This window comes from Capsicum annuum, chromosome 2 (assembly GCF_002878395.1).
Source record: "Capsicum annuum cultivar UCD-10X-F1 chromosome 2, UCD10Xv1.1, whole genome shotgun sequence".
Classification (NCBI taxonomy): Eukaryota; Viridiplantae; Streptophyta; class Magnoliopsida; order Solanales; family Solanaceae; genus Capsicum; species Capsicum annuum.
The window spans coordinates 70,258,997-70,278,953 of NC_061112.1; the positions used below are offsets into that span (position 1 = coordinate 70,258,997).

General features: G+C 34.6%; 1 protein-coding gene and 1 pseudogene across 2 annotated transcripts; one reads left to right on the forward strand and one right to left on the reverse strand.

Annotated features, from left to right (window-relative positions):
* Positions 1-203: 203 nt before the first annotated feature.
* Positions 204-1,888, reverse strand: LOC107854428 (annotated as a pseudogene).
* A 7,061-nt stretch (positions 1,889-8,949) lies between these two features.
* On the forward strand, positions 8,950-18,607 carry LOC107854429. Of its 2 annotated transcripts, none has more exons than XM_016699441.2 (2): positions 8,950-9,509; positions 17,896-18,607. In XM_016699441.2, exons 1-2 carry the CDS (start codon positions 8,992-8,994, stop codon positions 18,044-18,046), a joined length of 669 nt encoding a protein of 222 aa, XP_016554927.2. In that variant the 5' UTR covers positions 8,950-8,991; the 3' UTR covers positions 18,047-18,607. The 2 variants fall into 2 exon arrangements, with proteins under 2 accessions (XP_016554927.2, XP_047262287.1); XM_047406331.1 differs by having other exon boundaries at positions 18,341-18,607.
* The last annotated feature ends 1,350 nt before the right edge of the window (positions 18,608-19,957 follow it).

Genomic DNA, 19,957 nt, shown 5'->3' on the forward strand with positions numbered 1-19,957 from the left:
TGTAGGTCAAGGAAGATTTGGACTTGTGTTCGTCGTGCTAGTTAATTATCTCCATGGAGCAGAAGTTGCATTAAGGTACTTTGTTTTTTTTACTTCTCTTGTTCTTAACGCTATGTTTTTGTAAATTATTAGTTTTGAGGTGTGGGGTTTAGAACTTTGAGTGGATAAGAGTGGTTGTTTGCTATAGTGGAACAGAAGTTCAATTAAGGTACGTTGTTTCTCTTGTTTTGTTCCTTTATTTTCTGCTGCTTCTGGAAAGGTTGTGTGCTTGTAAAGTTCAGTTCTTTGAAGGCTTTCGACCATTTTTTCCTATCTGTCTTTATACAAACATTTAATGGTCACTTTATACAAATATTTATAGATGCAAGCCATACTTGATTTTTCTGACATGAAAGATATTATGGAGAGGAAAAATAACAAATTTGTAACTATATATGATGATCCAATTAAAATTTGAATTAGTCTTGCTTTCTAAAATTAGTAAAATTATCGTTAGCCTTGCCTTCTACAAAATAGTTGTGGACTGTGACTTTATTATCTACTTTCTCTGTGGCAGTCTGCTTAATTGACATGCGCGAAAGCTAGCCCAGACAATTGTTTCTTGGTTTTTTTACCTCTATTTGTCTTTGGAAAGACTGAACATAGTTGATTATTCCATATAGCATTCCTACTTTCCCTGTGATCTTGTTACATCCTGGTACCAAATCGTGCAGAAATCTCATCCGCTCACTGATCTTTTCCCTTCTTACCTGCCAAAAATATGAATTAACTTGCTGGTTAAGTTGTTCACTGGAGTAAACTATTAATTATACGTAGTAAAAACACTTTGACCAAATATTTAACTCACTCTTTCAGCTAAACTGTGGCTATCAGTGGCTTGACCCGGACGTGCTCTGACATGAATATAGTCGGGCTTTTTATCTTTAGTAATTTTGGACTTCTTCTTTGGTGTATCAGAATTTTCCTTACTGTTTTTACTGTTATTTGTGCTACTTTTGTTGCTATGTTTCTCTGTTGTTACTTTGGAATCTCCTTCCTCTATGCATTCTTTCAATTTCTTGTCTTTGGTTTCCTCTTCTACAACCTCCTGAAAAATGCCCATAGATTGTAGATTAAAAGACGGTTCCAACTGTTAGAATTTTGTGACCATCAAGTTTAAACATTATAGAGCACACTAAATACTAAATTATATCATATCTCAGTATGCTCTCTCACCACCTGAGGTACAATAAGGTCTGTGTACACTTTATCCTACCAGACCCCACTTTGTGGGACTACATTGGGTAAGTTTTTGTTTTTGTTGTTGTATACTGTCTCAGCATGGATATCTTCAATACCATGTTGAGTTGTGTGAACATACCTTGATATGTTGATTCTTATCTGCTTTTCTTTTCTTGAAACTCTCTCTTCCTCTATTAGAACTCAGTATAGTTTCTTTTGGTTTAACAGCAGAAATAACATTATCCGCCATGGTAGGTGGGTAACTTGTAGTTCTTGAAATAGCATAATTTATTTCAGTTGGGTATGACATTTCTCCATGTCCAACCCCAATTGGTACATGACCAAAACCATTATTACCAGTGGTCCCAAAATCACCCCAATTATTCTCCAAACAAGGGTCTGGCTTAATTGCCTGAGTCACAAGCTCATTAAGACTCTGATCATTTACATTGATCAGACCATGAAACTGTTGAGCTTTAGATGATTGATGAAAATAATTCATCAGTTGATCATTTTATCTACTAAAATAATTCATCTCTTGTTGATTGACCTGTTCTTCCTGCCACTTCATTCTCGCCCATTATCGATCAAGCACGCTCAGTTTTGTGCTTCCATTATATCCATTGTTAGTGATGTTGTGTATTATTTGTGGTAATACAATATTCATCAATAAAGAAGATAAGACACCTATAGTTTTACTATTAAAATTTGTAATCTTAATCATGTCAGAACAGTTTGTAACTATAGGAGTATATCAATAACTGTGAAATATAGAGAGGTAGAATTGAGACTCTGAAGTACTTTTTCCTGCAATAGCCTTTTGTTTAAGGGTTGCCGTCCTTCTATCTAGCTTTTTTTAACCCCCCACTGATACGCGTACACACAACCAAGATGGACTCTATTTCTCTGGAACATGCATTTTATGGAAATAAAATAAAACATACCATTCCTACATTTATTCCTAAATCATTGTCTTGTTCACGAGTTCTTGGTTGTTTGAATCCGAAATGTGGATAGTTACATAGTAGAACTAATCCAAAATTGCATTGTCAAGGCTGTGAGTCCCGCACTAACTGTAAACAGGTGTGTCCACCTTATATTATTCTTTATGGTTTAGGTTCTACAGGAGGTCTTGCTCTTGTTGAAACACTTGACTTGTCTAACAAGAAAGTACTAAACTTTTTTGTTGGATGTTTGATATTTTCGTCCCAACAACCTGCGGGAATTGGTGTGTGTTCCAAGAACTGAAAGTATTGAAACATCACAAGGTCTAAGGCCATGTTTCAATTTTTCTGTGCACAAAATAGTGTCATTGCTAGAACTCAAGTTTTGCTACAAGGGTGGTGCAAAAATGGCATTGTATTGGCAAATTACTTCTCAATTGCTGGTGAAACTAATGTGATTTTTCAACTATGATCATAGATAGTGAAATTAATGTAGTACATTGATTGATTCGCTGTGAATCCATTTTGTGCGGCCAGTTGGTTCATCTCAAAAATAATGAACATACTATTCACTTGCATTTCTAATGTGATGCTTGAAAGTACTATGATTTTAGTAGAAGATTCCAGGCATAGGCTTGCAGTGCAGAAAACTTTTGAGAATTGTCCTGTACAGAAAACTTCTGGCAGTTTCATGAATAACACTATTCTTGTTTTTTAATTGTAACTAAAATGTGGATATTTGCCAATACATTGCAGATATGCCAAGGTTCAAGCGCATGCCGAAAAAACAAAAATCAGATTTGCCGGTATCTACATCACAAGGTACTGAATCAGCATGTCTCCCAATAAATCTGCCTCAGCCAATTTAGCATGCACCTCAACCATCATGACCAGTTTACTCAGCATCTTATCCAACTCCTATGGATCAGTACATACCACATCTGGGTCTGACAGTTTGGCCTGAATCACAACCATCCCGATCAGTTCACTTAACATCACATCCATCTCCGGTTGGTCGGGACTCATCACCAGCATCTCGATCAATTTACTCTACATCACATCTGGGTCTGAAAAATTAGGATTCATCACAGTCGTCTCAAGCAGTTCATTCTACATCACAAATGAGGACTCACAACAAATAGCTCCCACAAATCAGGCTGCACCCAAAAAATATCCTAGACGTGAATCAAATACGCATTGGGTCGTAGACACAATAGGTAAATACTTCTGACTATCAATACATATTCAACAGACCTTTCTAATCCAATGTAATCTTTCTCGTAGCTTCAACTAATCTCTTTTCTTATTACAGATTTAAGAAATCACGTCAAGAAAATCAAAGTAAAAGCTAAGGAAGTGCTGAATTTAACAGGTGAATAACCTATCGTGGTTAAGTTTGATATTTATGATGAACCATTTGGTGAAGCACGCAGCCTTCTTTTATGGTTTTGTGGAATTTAGCATGTGATTGCTCTTTATTTCCAATCAATTTTTAAAAATGATCGAATTTACTAGTGACATACTTCAATCGCGTCTTTGATCATATTATAAAGGTATAAGCTCTAAATTCTGACGACTATACCACCGCTTATTATTTTTAGAGACTGACAACTATTTTTTTTGTTTTTTCTTTGAATTTTATATTTGCATGTAATAGAAAAGCTAATCAAGATTTTCATTTTGAAGTCCAAATTCTTCTTTGACACACAAGAAACAGTTGGTCAACAACATATTTCTTTATCTATTGGAAAAAAGTGGGCTGCAAATAAGCTTAACATGTGGAATGAAGTTGATGATCCACTTAAAAGTAAAGCTCAAATTATGGATAAGGTGCCGGACGGGATCCCACCAGATCAGTGAATTTTTACTACTAAAAAAAGGCCAAAAAGCGACGCAAAAAAGAGACGGACTGTGTCGCTTTAAAAAGCGGCGAGAAAAGCGATATTGGCCGTCGCCTTTTTAGTTTAATTTTAATTTTTATTTATTTTTTATTAAAAGCGACAGTCAACGTCTTAATATTCGTCGCTTTTTTTTGCGGATTTTGTGCCAAGTAATTAAAAATAATTTATAATTTTTTTTAATAAAAGCAACGGACAGCGTCGTAATTTATTAAAAATAATAATAATTACTTTTTAAAAAGCGACGTAGTCCGTCGATTTTTAAATTTAATTTTTATTTTTATTTATTTTTATTAAAAGTGATGGACAAGGTCGCTATAATTTTTATTTTTTAAAATATTAATTCTTGAAAAGCGACGCTGTCCGTCGCAATTTGTAATTATTTTTAATTTTTTTTATTTTTTATAAAAAGCGACGGACAGCGTCGCTTTTGTTGAAATTAAATAAAAATAAATTTTTGTTTTAATTTTAGATTTAATTTTTATTTTTGTTTATTTTTATTAAAATTTACGGACAACGTCGCTATAATTTTTATTTTTTAAAATATTAATTCTAGAAAAGCGACGATGTCTGTCGTAATTTGTAATTTTTTTAATTTTTTTTAGAAAAAGCGACGGACAACGTCGCTTTTTTTTTTAATTGACTTTAAAATATATTTTTATAAGAAAATGCGTCAAAGGAACCATGAAAATCGAAAGAAATAGACAATTCTTCACACTGATGGCTCCAAAGGCAATGCTACAAGAAGGGCTGAAATGCTGAGTGAATTAACCTCGAATGTAATATTCCTAAATAGTAAATTATTTTGATTATGTTATTAAATTTATAGATGGTCGAGACTGGACAGTGGCCTGGACGAGCACAAATGTACATTGCTACTCATAAGAATCAAGATGGATTATATGTTAATGAAGCGGCAAAAGAAATATGTGTGAGTTTTACTTATGTTCCATAGACTCTTATTGGGCAATCAACCATAGTATGTAAAATGAATTTCTATTTTTAATTTATTTTGACCACAAATTTTCTATATGTAGGAAAAAATTGAGTCAGCTTTGAGCCAAAGCACCACAGATGAGTCTCAAGTTTTGCCAAATGATGTCGTTGGTAAGGTGCTAAGGCAAGAACACTTTGGAAGGGTGAGATGTTTGGGATTAGGAGTTGTTCCTAGTCGAGTTTTTCAACAAGTTAGACCTCATTTTGGTGGTACAAGTGCATAAAGTAGTGGAGGTTCTTATTCGTTCCAATGTCGAGAAAACTACAATCAAATACTGAGTGCTTTGAAGGCATATATGATAATGAAAGAAGGAACAATACCAGAACAATTTGTGGGGCTTTTTGATTCTCCTTCAATGGTTTCTCCCACAACAGTAAGTAAAGTTCTCTTTACTTTTTTTTATCTCGGTGTTTGATCTCTGTCTACTCATTCATCTTCATATTTAAAATATTCTTTGTGTTTGAGCTTGCAATTATATTTATACTTCCAGTAAACATCAACATCAACTTGTTTTTACTGTTAATCCTCCTATAACATGGCATTGGTTTCTCAGCATTGTGGGAGCACTATAAGCTTATTAATGAACTAACAAAACCTAACCGGATGTTTTTCCATGATCATAGCGCCAAGAAGTTACAAATCTTGGGTTTGATTAGTTACAGTAGAACGTTAGTAGGTAGCGGAGTCTGGTTTTTCGAAGGTTGTAGGTGTTTGTCATCGTACTAGCCATATTCTTGTAGTTCTTATTTTTGATGTCTATTATTTTTGGTTGTTTATTGTGTTTCAATTGTCATGCTATTTTGCTGTCGTATTGTTCCTTTCTTGTAGGTTATGACCGCTTTCCTTATTAATTTTACTACTTTCTTCTTCTTTTACTTGGATTTGTGGCACTTGAGCCGAGGGTCTTTTGGGTTTTTGTTAGTACTGGGATTAGAATATTCATAAAATTATAATAAGTGAAGGAGCTGCCTTTGCCGTGAATCACTGTGAACAGAAAAGCAGAATGCACCAAAGTAGAAAGCTACAAAAAAGCACCAAAGTAGAATGCACCAAAGTAGAATGCTCTGAACGAATGATAATTACCAGTCTTTTCTCTTGCATTCTATCACGTACAAAATTTATGCCTAATGCCTCCTCCCGATGTTTCATTAGGAAGCACATAGAGACACAAATTCTCCTTTTCTAAAAGTAAATACATGGTTAAATCCAGAACAATCCACAAAGTCCTTAAGTAACTATATGATCGCATTAAGAACATCCAAAAGATAGATATACTGTCATAAAACCATGACAACTGATTGATATAGAGTTCACAACTAATGTGGAACTGAGGTCGGAATTCCTAACCTTTTAATTATGCTCTTGTTTACCCTATCTTTACTAATTGGGTAATTTAGGAATCAAATGGTCAATCTAAGGGTAACTCTTTTGATGCAAAATTATTTTTCTTAATCAACCTCACTCTACATAAACTGTTGGCTTTAAGTGATTGAATGTTCCATAACTGGATGCTTTAAATGATTGAATGTTCCATAACTCTCCCTCCGTCCCAATTATATGGCACTGTTTGACTGGACATGAGTTTAAAAAATAAGGGAAGAAGTCGTTATGTTTATCAGTTGCCCTTATTAACCTCATTCTACATTTATCATGATGTTTTTTGTTGTTTTTAGTTGTACGTAAATATAAATATTTTATAATAAGGACTGAAAGTTTATCTGATTGATTTTTATACTTTGCATTTTTATGTAGCCAAGTGATGCGTCCAGTGGACCCATTTCGCCCATTGATGCAAGGAGACCACGTGATGATTCTGATCCTAATGACGGTCATTGATTTCATTGCAAATTGTCTTGGATATTCAATTATGTCTTGGATGTACGTAATGTTTAAATTTGATTTTGAAGATACTACTTAACGTTGAAAAATTGGAGTTTGAAGATATTAATGTTGAATATTTAATTTTGAAGTTTAATGTTGCTCGTATTTTTGACTGTTTTTCAATTACAATATTTAATTATTCATGTTGTGTTAATGATTTATGAATTGAACAAATATTGGATTGTAGGTTATGTCTAAAGGTACAATTAAATTCGAGCTAAAATTAGAATCTATAATTAGTAATTGAAATTGATTGGCCTCATTATATTTTTTTTTAAAAAAATAGAGGAGGTTTTAAACTGCCGCAACTTGTAACATTAAATTTTTTTTTTAAAAAAATACAAATAGCAGAAGTTTAAAACCTCCGCAACTTGTAAATAAAAAACGCCGCAAATTATTTGTGGCGGTCAGAAAAAACTTTCGCAACTTGATTGTGACGGCTCGTATTGTGGGGGTTTTGGGAACCCCCGGAAATAAAATTTTGCAGGGGTTAAATGTAAAATTAACCCCCACAATTTGATGCATTTTTTGTAGTGCTTGTTCTTCAGGCGGGCTCTTGACTTGCAATTTCCTCACTCTGTTCTCCAAGCGAGCTCCCGACTTTCAATTTCATCACCCTATTCTTTGGGCGGGCTCCCGACTTGCAATTTCCTCATTTTGTTCTCCGGGCGAGCTCCCTACTTTAAATTTCAGCACTCTATTATTTAGGAGGGATCCTGACTGGCAATTTCCTCTCTCTGTTCTCCGGGCGAGCTCCCGACTGTCAATTTCATCACCCTATTCTTCAGGCGGGCTCCTGACTTGCAATTTCCTCACTCTGTTCTCCGAACAAGCTCCCGACTTTCAATTTCATCACCCTATTCTTCGGGCGGGCTCCCGAGTTGCAATTTCTTCACTCTATTCTCCAGGTGAGCTCCCAACTTGCAATTTCATCACCCTGTTCTTCTGGAGGGCTCCTAACTTATAATTTTCTCACTATGTTCTACGGGCGAGCTCCCAACTTGCAATTTCATCACCCTGTTCTTCTGGCAGGCTCCTTACTTATAATTTTCTCACTCTGTTCTCCGGGCGAACTTCCGACTTGCAATTTCATCACCCTGTTCTTCTGGTGGGCTCCTAACTTGCAATTTTATCACTCTGTACTCCGGGCGAGCTCTCTGTTAACACCCATTTTTTGCTCTCCATACCTAAAATTAATGTCTTCAAGCTTCTTGATCATTAAAGGACACAAAAATACAATTTTTCACATCTTTTTATAATTGGTTGACAAATCGTTGATAATCATCCTTACTTTAGGATTTTAATCAATTTGTTATCATACTTTTATTTTTTATAATTTATTAAGAATTTTTACTTATTTTAGGATTCTTATCAATTCATTATCGTTTTTAACATTTTACAATCGTCCGCATACGTGCACGACATGATGTCACATTTTTTATAATATTTTTAAATTAATTAAATTTCAATATTCTTTATATTTTTTCTGTAATTACATATCAATACCATTTTTTGTATATTTTTTACAATTCGCAAAGTTGAGTCGAGTCAATTATTTTAATACATAGAGCAATAAATTAGTCAAGTCAAGGTCTCGCCATCATTATGACACTTGACTTTTCTTTCACCTACTATCCATAATTTAAGGGATGTGTTTGGAAAAGAGTTAGATTTGATATTTTATTTTTATTTTTATTTTTTAAATACCCAACATACATACACACAATAAATATACAAAATACAAACGTACACGATATTACATCATATTTTTATAATATTTTAAATTAATTACATTTTTTTAATATTTTCAACATTCTTTATATTTTTTTATAATTAAAAATTAATGTTTGTATTTTTACGATTCACAAATACTAAATCAGATCAGTTATTTTCATACATAGTATAATAATTCACTATGGGTAGGTTTTTAAATTTCAACCCTGTCAGCACAAAAGGAGGAGAACCACTCATACACATTGACATTTTTCTTTAAAACAGCAACAATACACACTAACACACACAGAGTACACGTACATACACACACAAAAAAATGGATCCCTCTTCCCCCTCCCCCTTTCTCTCTCTGTTCTCCTTCACTATTGTCACTGCTAGAGCTCCGGTGAACGGGCTCTGGCGACCACCATCACCACACGCATCTCTCTCTCATCTCCTTACTACTTTCGATCAATACCACATCGTCAGCTACCATCCGGCCATCACCAACAAAACCACCAACAATCCAAGACAAACGCCGAACCCTCACCACCGACGAAATATGCCACCAGATCTTCCACCAAACATCGCCTGTTTCTCTTTCTTTTCGTATCTGCCGCGGCCAGGTTTACCACCAGACGGCCGGCAACCAGTCACGGCGCAACGACCACCGCCTCCCTCTCTATCCCTTTCTCCCTTCACTCTCAGCTCCGGCAGTCCACGCAGGTGTCGTCACCCTTTTTCCATTCTTTTGCCACTGCCCGTCGAAAAAGTTCCGGATCTTTTATTTTTTGGCATTGCTCCAGCAAACGCCATTGAAGCAACTTCGTTGTGCTGCTGCCACTACTATTTTAGGTTTGTTCTTAATTTTATAATTTTTACTATATACTAAATATGGTCGGAGTTTTTATTATCCGCTAAACCTCATGAGTTTCGGTGGAGTTACTATTGATTTGTATAGTTGTTATTGTTTGATTACCTACGCTTATTTTAGCGACCTTCATCACCCATGGATACTGTTATTGCGCTATTTCACTGATTGTTGTTGTCTGTTGAGCTCTTAAGTTGATTGTACGTCATATTTTTGGTTGCTATTTTGCCATTCTTTTGGGTTGCTGGCTGCCTTTTCGGGTTGCAAGTTTCTTATGTCACTGCTTTGGATTGATCACTATACTAAGACATTATTGATTTTGTTCTGTAATTTTTAATCACATTTTTGCTCATTATAGTTTTATTAAATTTGTAACAATTAAATACAATACTTGTGACCAATGAAATTATCTCTCCGTCGGATATTGAGGCCACTCCATAACAAAAGACGGATTTTACTTTACTTTTTCAAATTTATTTATTTTATATCAAACATCAAAACTGGACAATGAAATTATCTCTCCGTCTGGATATTTGAGGTCATCCCATTACAAAGACGGACTTTACATTTTCAAATTCATTATTTTATATCAAAAGCCAACACTGGCCAGTGAAATTATCTCTCCATCGAGATATTTGAGGCCATCTCATTTCAAAACACGGATCTTATTTTTCTCAAATTTATTATTTTATACAAAGTGCCAATACTCGGCCAATGAAATTATCTCTCTCCGTATGAATATTTGAGGTCATCCCATTACAAAGGCGAACTTCACATTTTCAAATTTACCATTTATATCAAAGGCCGACACATGGCCAATGACATTATCTCTCCGTCGGATATTTGAGATCATCCCATTACAAAGACGGACTTCATTTTTTAAAAATTATTATTTTATATCAAGAGCCAATGAGCCTCTCTCATTCATATATTTTTCAGCTCACCATCGCTTTTGGTGTCCGTGAGAGTTTTCACCAATGAGACTCTCTTATTTTTATTTCTCTCAACTCAGAATCATCTTACGATGCCCGTGAGGGTTTTCACCAATAAAACTCTTTCATTTTTATTTCTCTCAACTTACCATCGTCTTACAGTGCCCGTGAGGATTTTCACCAATAAGACTCTCTCATCTTTATTTTTCCTGATTCCTTATGCTGAGGAAGACAATTAGTATCCAAAATCTGTCATTATATCCATTGCATGTTTAGCCTTAACATTCTCAAAAATTGATTTGAAGGTCTTTCTTTAGTTGTAACTTGACTTTTGGATAAGTTTAGAAAGAAAGGATCGCATGAGGCCCAAACGACACTTAAAGTGGGGTGGGCCTTACAAATTTTGGAATTGACTCAAACAACAAAAATTAACTCATGCCCCTGTTTCTTTTGACTGGGTAACTCAAAAAAATTTATTTGGTTAGACCAAGCCCAGAGTAAGGAAGCCTATGTATCTCACCCCTGAGAGAGGAGAATCAGGTCATGCGTAGCTCTGACAGCTCGCTCTTTTGCTTGATTCTGATTTCTTCTCTTCTCTTTTTTTCTGATTCTTTTTTCTTTTTTTTCTTTGAAACTTTTTCTAGCTTTATTTTTCTTGACACTCTTATTTTTCTTTCTTCTTGACACATTTTTTATGACTTTATTCTTTTCCTCGACACTTTTCTTTTGAACTTTGATGACTCTTATCTTGATTCCTAAAGAGGGATATGAAAGAAAATAAAAATAAAAATAAAGCTCAAACGGGGTCCACAAAGGATGACACAATGTTTGGGTAGCAGAATGAAATGTCTCCGTCATATCAATCCTTGAAAATGCAAGTATATATCATGCAATATGAAAGTGAAAGATGGAGATCATTCGTGACATTTTTACAGCACTAACTTTAACTGAATTTGTGCATTGCTACTCTTACACTTTGTTCAACATGCCACTCCACTTTTTTTGTACATTCCTTATGCTGAAGGATTCATGACTTCGTGGAGTTGATTTTCTTTCTGTTCCTTTTGACATAGGATCGCACATTCACTATTTGACCTAATTGAGATATGCTTATCAATTGATGACTAAGTTATTCTTGTGATTCTCAAATAATTGCTTTAATTTTTAAAGAAGGATTCAACTTGATCACCAAATGCCTTAACACTCTACCTATTTTCTCATATGGTCTTTTTTTCTAACTTTATCCCTCTGATTCAATGTTCATGCTTAAACTGGATTTTAAGATCTAGCTGAAAATTCCGCCAGCATGTCATATCACTAGAACCAAAATAAAATGTACTATGTAAAGAAAACAAACAAACAACACATTTAAAACACAAAGGGAAAAAGGACACTCTATTTAGTTAAAATGAAAGATAAAAGGGTATGAACATAAACGACAAAGAGACAAAATAAGATAGATCCTGAACTACAACTCTGAAATAATTCAGCTAACAGAAAAAAAAAAAAACTACCAGACCTCTTCCTAGTAGGGAGAGGAGTGAATTCTCAATTTGATGAGCCTAACATCTTAGCTACTGGTTTGCATATCAGCATGACTAGAGTTTTCACTACTTTCAGACACATACTATTCAACAAATAAGTTCTGAATCTCCATGCTTAACTCGTTGCTTCCCATATATTGTGCATTATCGTGCATTGATGAAGAATTCTGTCTGACCTTTATAGTGTCAATTTTTTGCACTACGATCAATTTTTCTTGAATCATTCTTTTTATTTCTCTTTTCAAAGCACTACAACCTTCAATAATGTGACCCTGGATATCAGAATGATATGTACATTGTATATGAGGATCAAAATTTCTTGAATGTGGATCAGGAGTACACCTAATGAGAGGAGTGATCATGCCCAAATATCTCAATCTCTGGAATAAACTGGCATACGATTCCCCAATTGGTGTAAAATTATCCTTTAATTTTCTTTTTTTTTTTCAAACTCTGGCTTCAATTGAAACTTGGAATTAGAAGTTCCTTGGTAAATATGTGGGGGTCAAGGACAATGTTGAGGGACCGTTGCACAATGGATAAGAAGATGGACGAGTATACCATTGTGCATTATTCAAAGGATACTAAGGAAGTGGAATGGAATATCTTGGATTTTACGAAGAGGAACATTGTTGCAGGTGAGCATGTGGATCTAATATGTAAGCTCAAGATTGAGGCTGATAGTATTTGTGAGTTGAACCTCTCGAACTCTTCTTTGGCCCTGGCACGACAATAGGTTTCCCTTCTTCTTTGCTTCAGTTTCACTTGATTGATACCAATATCATCCCAAATATTTCACGGCACCCTCATGTCCATCATGCTCCTCAAATTTTGATGCCTCAAAGCTTGGAGGAAGGTTAATACTTGAAAACATGCCCCAGTTTTTATATGAAACATCTTCATAACCCGCAAGTCCCAAGGAACTTTTAATATTATTTTTAACATTCTTCACTTTCCCAACCATTTTCTCTAGCTCTTCTGGTATGCTAGGCTTCTTGGTAAAAAAATTTGGCGGTCCAATTAACTTAACTATAGGCTCAAGAGTATAACAGTGATCATCAAGAGTATTGAACATAGACTCGTTAGTAGATTTAGGAAGCATAATCGTTGGGTTGATAGCCAAAATGGGGGCCTCAGTAGAAGGTTGAGCAATAAAAGCATAGACAGTATGTGGTGCTATGAATGTAGTAGGTTTATACTGAGAAGATAAAGAAGGAGTGATGAGAGTATTGGGATACATTTGACGTGGAATGAATTCTGAGGCATGCTGTGGTGCATCAACAACAGTAGGAAACTGACTTTGCAATTATGATGGAAAGCTCAAGGTATCTGTAGGGTCAATAGTGGGGAATGGAGGAGGAGGCATCCCACTGGCCCAAGCTCGATACATTTCCATTATTTGTTGCCTTAGTCTCAAAATCTCCTGCTTTAAACTCTCATTTTTTTTACTCTTTGTTTGATCCATGATATCACTCTCTATATCCTTGTAGGACATGATTAACTCTTTATTAAACTTGGTGAGATGTGGAGGACCAGCCAGAATGTCACAAACCAATAATCTTAAACTAACTGAACAAGAGATAACAAATGTGTTAGAGTTTAGCACTTTTTCAAAACCTCTTTTTCCTTCTTTTATTTACTTTTGAAAAGATCACCAAACCCTAAAAGGGCGCCTACGTATCTCACCCTCGAGAGAGGAAAATCAGGTGTGCGTAGTTCGTGAAGCTTAGTCACAAAAGGGCCAATAAAACTCTCTTTCTTTTTCTTGTGTTTTTTCATGAAGCTTTTAAGAAGAAAATAAAATAACAAATTCTCAAAAAAATTGACAAAAATATTTTTGAATTTTTTAGCTTTAAAATCCCTATACAAAAATGAAACCTATGATTATCAAAGAAAACCTTTTTAAATTTTTTATTTTGAATTTAATATGAAAAATGAAACTATTAAAGAAAAATCTTTTTGTAATTTTATTTTAAAATGTATATGAAACACCCACTCTAATAACGAGTGAAGAGGATATTTTTTTAAATTTTTTAAATAAGATCCCCGAACCCATAATAGCTTGCCTACGTTTCTCACTCCAAGAGAGGAGAATCAAGGGTACGTAGTTCATCCAAATTGGGCAATTAGGGATTAACTAGCAAACTGAACCTTGATTTAAAAGACATTACCAAAGACAAATGACGAAAGACGTCAATACAACATTTTTTGAGTTTTCAATTTGACACTTCACATAAAACTGACACCAACAACTATGAAAGAAAAATCATTTTGGTACTCATTATACGAAATGTACAAAACTTCTACCATTATTTTTTTGAATTTTTCCTTTATAAAAAGCTCCTACTGTAAAAAATCTTTTTAAATTTTTGAATTATAAATGCATGGTAAAGAAACAAAAGAAAAATCTTTTTGGTATTTTTTTTCTCAATTACTAAAGCAATTTTTTATTATTTCTAACATCATTTTTTTAATATATAGTCCAATCATTTTTGTGTAACATCATAAACTCCTAATTATGTGGTAAAAGTTTTCTAATGGCTCCAGCCTGAGCATTGCTTCTAGCCTCACAAATACAGTGTCCATTATAGCAAAGGGGGGTAACACTGCCACAAAATGGAGAATATTCCTCAGATATTTTACATGGTTCACCTATGAAGGATGAATCATATGGCGAACTTTCCACACTCTGCAAACCTATTGTGATGATTATCATAACAATCATGTGACAAATATGATGGATGTCTTTCTCATTGCCATGATTAAAAGTATGGAACAAAATTGTGATGAGGTGTTGGTCTATAAAATATTTTTTTATGTTTTTTGTTTTTGAGAAATGAGTGCAATAGATAAAAAAAAATTTTGAATTTTTTGGATTGTGAAGAATAAAAGCCGTAAAGAACCCTACAAAAACTACGAAACTCTTTTTGTTTTTACTTCACTTTTTCCTTTTCTTAGCACCCAGTCCTTTAATTCTGACACATTCTTCCCTAAATCAATTTGTGAAATGACCATGTTGTCCTCAAAAATACAACAATTAGCACGTAGAAATATTTTAGGTGAGTTTCCTACAAAGGACCACGTGGGTCCCGCTAGGTCTCAATATGATACAGATAAGCATGACCTAAATACTGACCTACATTGGGGTCCACTAACAAGGTTGTTCGGGGGAGCATATGGTCGATAGTGGCTGTGAGAGATTTTCAACCACTCCATACACCCGACGGCTCCCCCTCATAAAATAAGGGTGACTCAACTAGAGGCCGTGTACACACGTGTACTGCGAAACTTGTTGCGAAAGAAATGACTTGGGTTTTGCAAATAATGCCAGATATAAAGTGGTATCACATAAATAAAGATTGTAAACAAAGAGCATGTAGGCATCCAACAATAATAAAACAATAACACAAACAAAATATTTATACATCTATAGTGTCAAACTAAGCCGATACAACTCAAAATAAAGCTAGAATTCTGAAAAGTCCCCAGTGGAGTCGCCAGAGCTGTCACACCCTTTTTTTTAACCAAAAAAGATTAATTTTAAGTTAGAAATGGGTTTTATTACTAAGTGACAAAAAGAAAAATTTATTTCAAAGAGGATTCTTTTATAATTAACTCAGAATCGCCACTTGGCATAATCGGGTGTGCCAAGTCACCTTTGAAAATCCTTTTTCAAAAAGTATTTTTGACTCTTTAAAACTAGTTTGCGAACAGAGATTCCGGCTAAGGAATTATGTTGACCGAGGGGAAGGTGTTAGGAACCCCTCGATCTCGTGGTTTGACCACGGTCGCTTCATGGAGTATATCGTATAGCATGACACTATAGAATGCATAAACCAAACAAAACACACAAACCAAGCAAACAAACAAATCAAATAAAATTCGAAACCAAAATAATGTTCAGTCCGAATTATACAGTCCCAAAAATAGAAAAATGCAGAAATGTAAATCTTATTCTAAACTAATCCTAGACTATGCTCTACCCAATGCCTCGGGCCTTCATCATGAACGTCCTCCGGGTACAAAATACTTCGGGGCATTCCTCGGTAAATAAATACAAATGGCCTCGGGGCATTCCCCAGCTAAATGAATATATTTTTTAGTGCGAGAAAATCAAACCATTCAATAAAATTTCAAACATTCAACAAAACCACGAGTCCTAAACTTTGCCTATCAATTGTCGGCCTAAACATGATACTATCGAATTCGATAAGATTAATGTTCATTTCAAATCAACTCAATCAATGCATCAATTCGAGCCAATGTTCATTTTTATTGCTTTTTAATCTCGACCCAAACAACCGATTTAAATTCTTAATAAGATATCATTTCATCACACAACCCATGATCAAGGGAATCAAACAACGAATCAAAACAAATAGCTATTAACCACCAGCAAGGATAAACCAACATACAATATTCAAATCAATATTCAAATCAATGCATCAGATATCATCCACAATGAAATTAAAGAGGTAAAAGTAGAATTGGACCTCAATTTGATGCTTTTCAATTGGAATAATCCTTTTGACTAGAAGCGCATTCAAAAAACTCGAGTCGAACCTCAATAACGGATGAAATCAGTTCAGAATCAAGGAATTGCAACCCAAACAGATTTGAAGAAAATAAAATCGTACGAACCAAGACAGAAATTACAAAATTAAGAAACCCATACACGATCTCTACCAAACTTCGCCAAAAAAAAACTGAAATGGGGTCGCAACTAAGGGATTTGATTCGGGTTTTGCCGGTCTATAACTGGTAGAGCTGATTTTGATTTTACTCCAGCGTAATCTCGTTGGAACTAAATCAAAGAAATTGGTTTGGTGGAGAATAAGTGAACAGTGACTAGTTCATGTTGTTCGAGCTCCAGCGAGCCCCGGCATGATAGAAATAGAGAAAAATGGGTGATTTTAGAGGAGGCAGTAGCATTTTCCGTCAAAGAATCACTGGAGCAACATATTACTCCTCTATTTATCTCTCTCTGTCGATCTCTCCTTCCTTTCCTGATCTCTCATTCGATCTATTCCTCTCATTAGTATGTGTGTGTGTGTCCATCGATGGGTGTGTGTTGTTGATGAATGTATTATGAGTGTGCTGTGGAGAAGAGGATTGGGGGGAGTATATCAATATCATGATGAAATAGAAATGGAGTCTATTTATGTACTTCAAAGGAAAAATCCAGTCTCCTCTTTTTCTGTGTATTGTATTCTGCTATATGGAAAATGTGTGCTCTCTTTCCCCCAATGAGATTTCGTTAGTGTGTGTATATGAATATCGGTGTGTGTGGAATGCATGTGTGCTGTGTGAATTCAGTCCATGGTGAGGATGAGTGATGTGTGGAGTATATGTGAGACAGGTGTTGATGTGTGTATGAAGTATATTTCTATATATTGTGTGGAAATTGGGGAGTATATCCAGAGGGTGTGTTCTGTGAGTGGGGTGGGGTATGTGGGTAGAAGAGGGTATGGGGTAGGGGGTGTGAGGTGGCAAAATTAGTTAAGGTGGGTGGTGAATTTATTGAGGGTTTGTTAGAATAAAATGGTTATGGATTTGTTTATTTGGTTTTTAGTGGAGGGAATTATCACATGATTGAGGGTGCATGGTAAAATAGGGTAAATGGGTAAAAATACACACTCAGGAGGGACAAAATTACGTGTCTACACCTTCTAGGATTCACCTCTTAACTTAGTATATAAGCTCTTAATAGTGAACTTTAACATTTGCACAACATCTTTATCTGAATAACCAGCTTCCATGGACATATTTTTTGCCCTTAATATTTGCTAAATCACTCATGAAACTTGGGGTACTTTCATTTCTCAGACAGACTGCCCTTTTATGTGGTATGTATGCATCCATTGTACCCACAGAGCGTCCTTTTTCCAATGCAGGTTCCATAACACTTTAGCAATGGCCGCTCTATTCCATTGCTATATATGCAAAATATTCAAGACACCGGCTGCCTTGGGCAAAGTAAGAACCTCCCACGCCATTAAGATTTTTTTGATGAAACCTTCTACACAACGATTCTATCATTGCTAACACCTTCTTGGGGAGTATGAAAATTTGGGACCAGCATACCAGGATAGACATTAATACTAATTGGATTAATTGTAGTCATCCAGCATAGGTGAGAAACTTTGTGGTCCAAGCATTTATCTTCGCTAGCATCTTATCTATCAGTGGTTTGTACTGCCCCACAGTAGTCTTTCTAGTGCTCAAAGGTATTCCAAGGTATCTGAAAGCGCAATGAACCTTTTAAAAACCTCAAGTACTAAAAAATCTCTTCTTTCACTGATCGATTCACCCCACCGAAATAAATAGAACTCTTTTCAGTATTTGCAATCAGGCCAGACGCTTGAGAGAACTTGGTGAAATAAGTGAAAAGATGTCTGCAGATGTCAGATCACCCCTACTAAATTGAAGATATATACGGTGCAAGGAGAAAAAAAGAAGGAAGAGAGAATTTTTTAAGTATTTATGAACAAGATAATATGTAGCTATGATTGTCGAATAACTGCAAATATTTGAAATCAAATATGTAAAATATTAATTATCTAAATCATGATTAGGATTAATTTTACTTCATTAATATGTCACCCATTAATTTTAATCTATATCAGGTGTTCTCAATCTAAACAAGAAATTGAAAAAATAGAGACGAGCTAGCTTCAGTTTTAAGATTTGTGCCCAAATCTTAAGCTCATAAAGTATTTTTTAATGTTAGTATGTGAAATGAAAAATCAACGTTGAAACATCAAAAATACAAGTGAACGGTTCATATACGCTATCCCATCAATTATTAAGGATATCACTGAAGGTTTACATGCAACGCACATATACATAAACTAGTTATATTAAAAGTGTAAAAAACCTTAAAATACTGTTTGAATTTTTTATCTTTTATTAAAAATCTTTGTTTTAGACAAAATTATCTTTTCACTATTTTTTCTAATATTTAAAAGTCTAAAACTTAATAGGAATATTTATGATAAAACCTTTTTTTATTAAAAGTCATCAGAATTAATGACAACAAATACTTGTATTTCCTTATTTGAATTATATACCTTAAATATCTTAGGACTCTATTTATTATCGAAGTTGCAACACCATACCTATTCCATGTGAACTGGAATACTTAACACCAATTTTTTTTGCTATATAAAGAATTTTCGTGCATCATATTTATTTTCTGTAGCTTACTGATTTTCTTTTTATTTTCTAACGTGATTTGTTTATGCTTTCCGGTGATTTGCTTGCTATAACTTACTCATTTTTTTTATCTTTAGTGTTTAAGGATATGAAGATTGCAAATACACTTCTTGATTTTTCATGTCAACTTTTTTTTTATTATTATTATTTTTAAAATAGGGGGTAGGGGATGAGAAATGGGGAAGGGGATTACAATGTGGGAATTCGAACCCTCACCAACAAGGTGGAAGTTCAGGTAACTAAACAACTAAGTTACTATGATTCTCCACATTTTTTTTGTTATGTCAACTGACGTCAAGTGGCCGAGGTAAAATTTCTTGACATGCATCACATTGGCAAAATGTATAAGTCTATTTATTGTGTTTGAGTTGTTGGTATTTATTAATTGTTCAACAAGTTAAGAAGTTGTAAATTATTATTGAGAATCGTGTCGACATCCTTTGGATAAAACCTTTGTACGAAAACCCCAAAAATACTCTAAGACTTCTAAACCCTATAGAAATAAACGTTCCAGGCATAGAAGCAAGGAAGAACGTGAGACTAGAAAATCCTTCCGTAAGTCCACTAGATTCACCAAAAACCGATCCAAACGAGATTTAGCAAAAATTAAATGCTATAAGTGTAACCAGTATGGTCATATTGCTCCAAATTGTAAATTACAAAAACTCAAGTCCTTGGGACTTTCTGAAGAAGTTCATGACCAAGTCTACAATTTATTATACTCCTCTGCTTCCGAATCTG

Coding starts and splice junctions, on each gene's coding strand:
- LOC107854429 (XM_016699441.2), top strand. CDS start 8,992: ATGGATCCCTCTTCCCCCTCCCCCTTTCTCTCTCTGTTCTCCTTCACT. Junction 9,510..17,895: donor TGCTGCCACTACTATTTTAG/GTTTGTTCTTAA, acceptor TTTCCAATGCAG/GTTCCATAACACTTTAGCAA.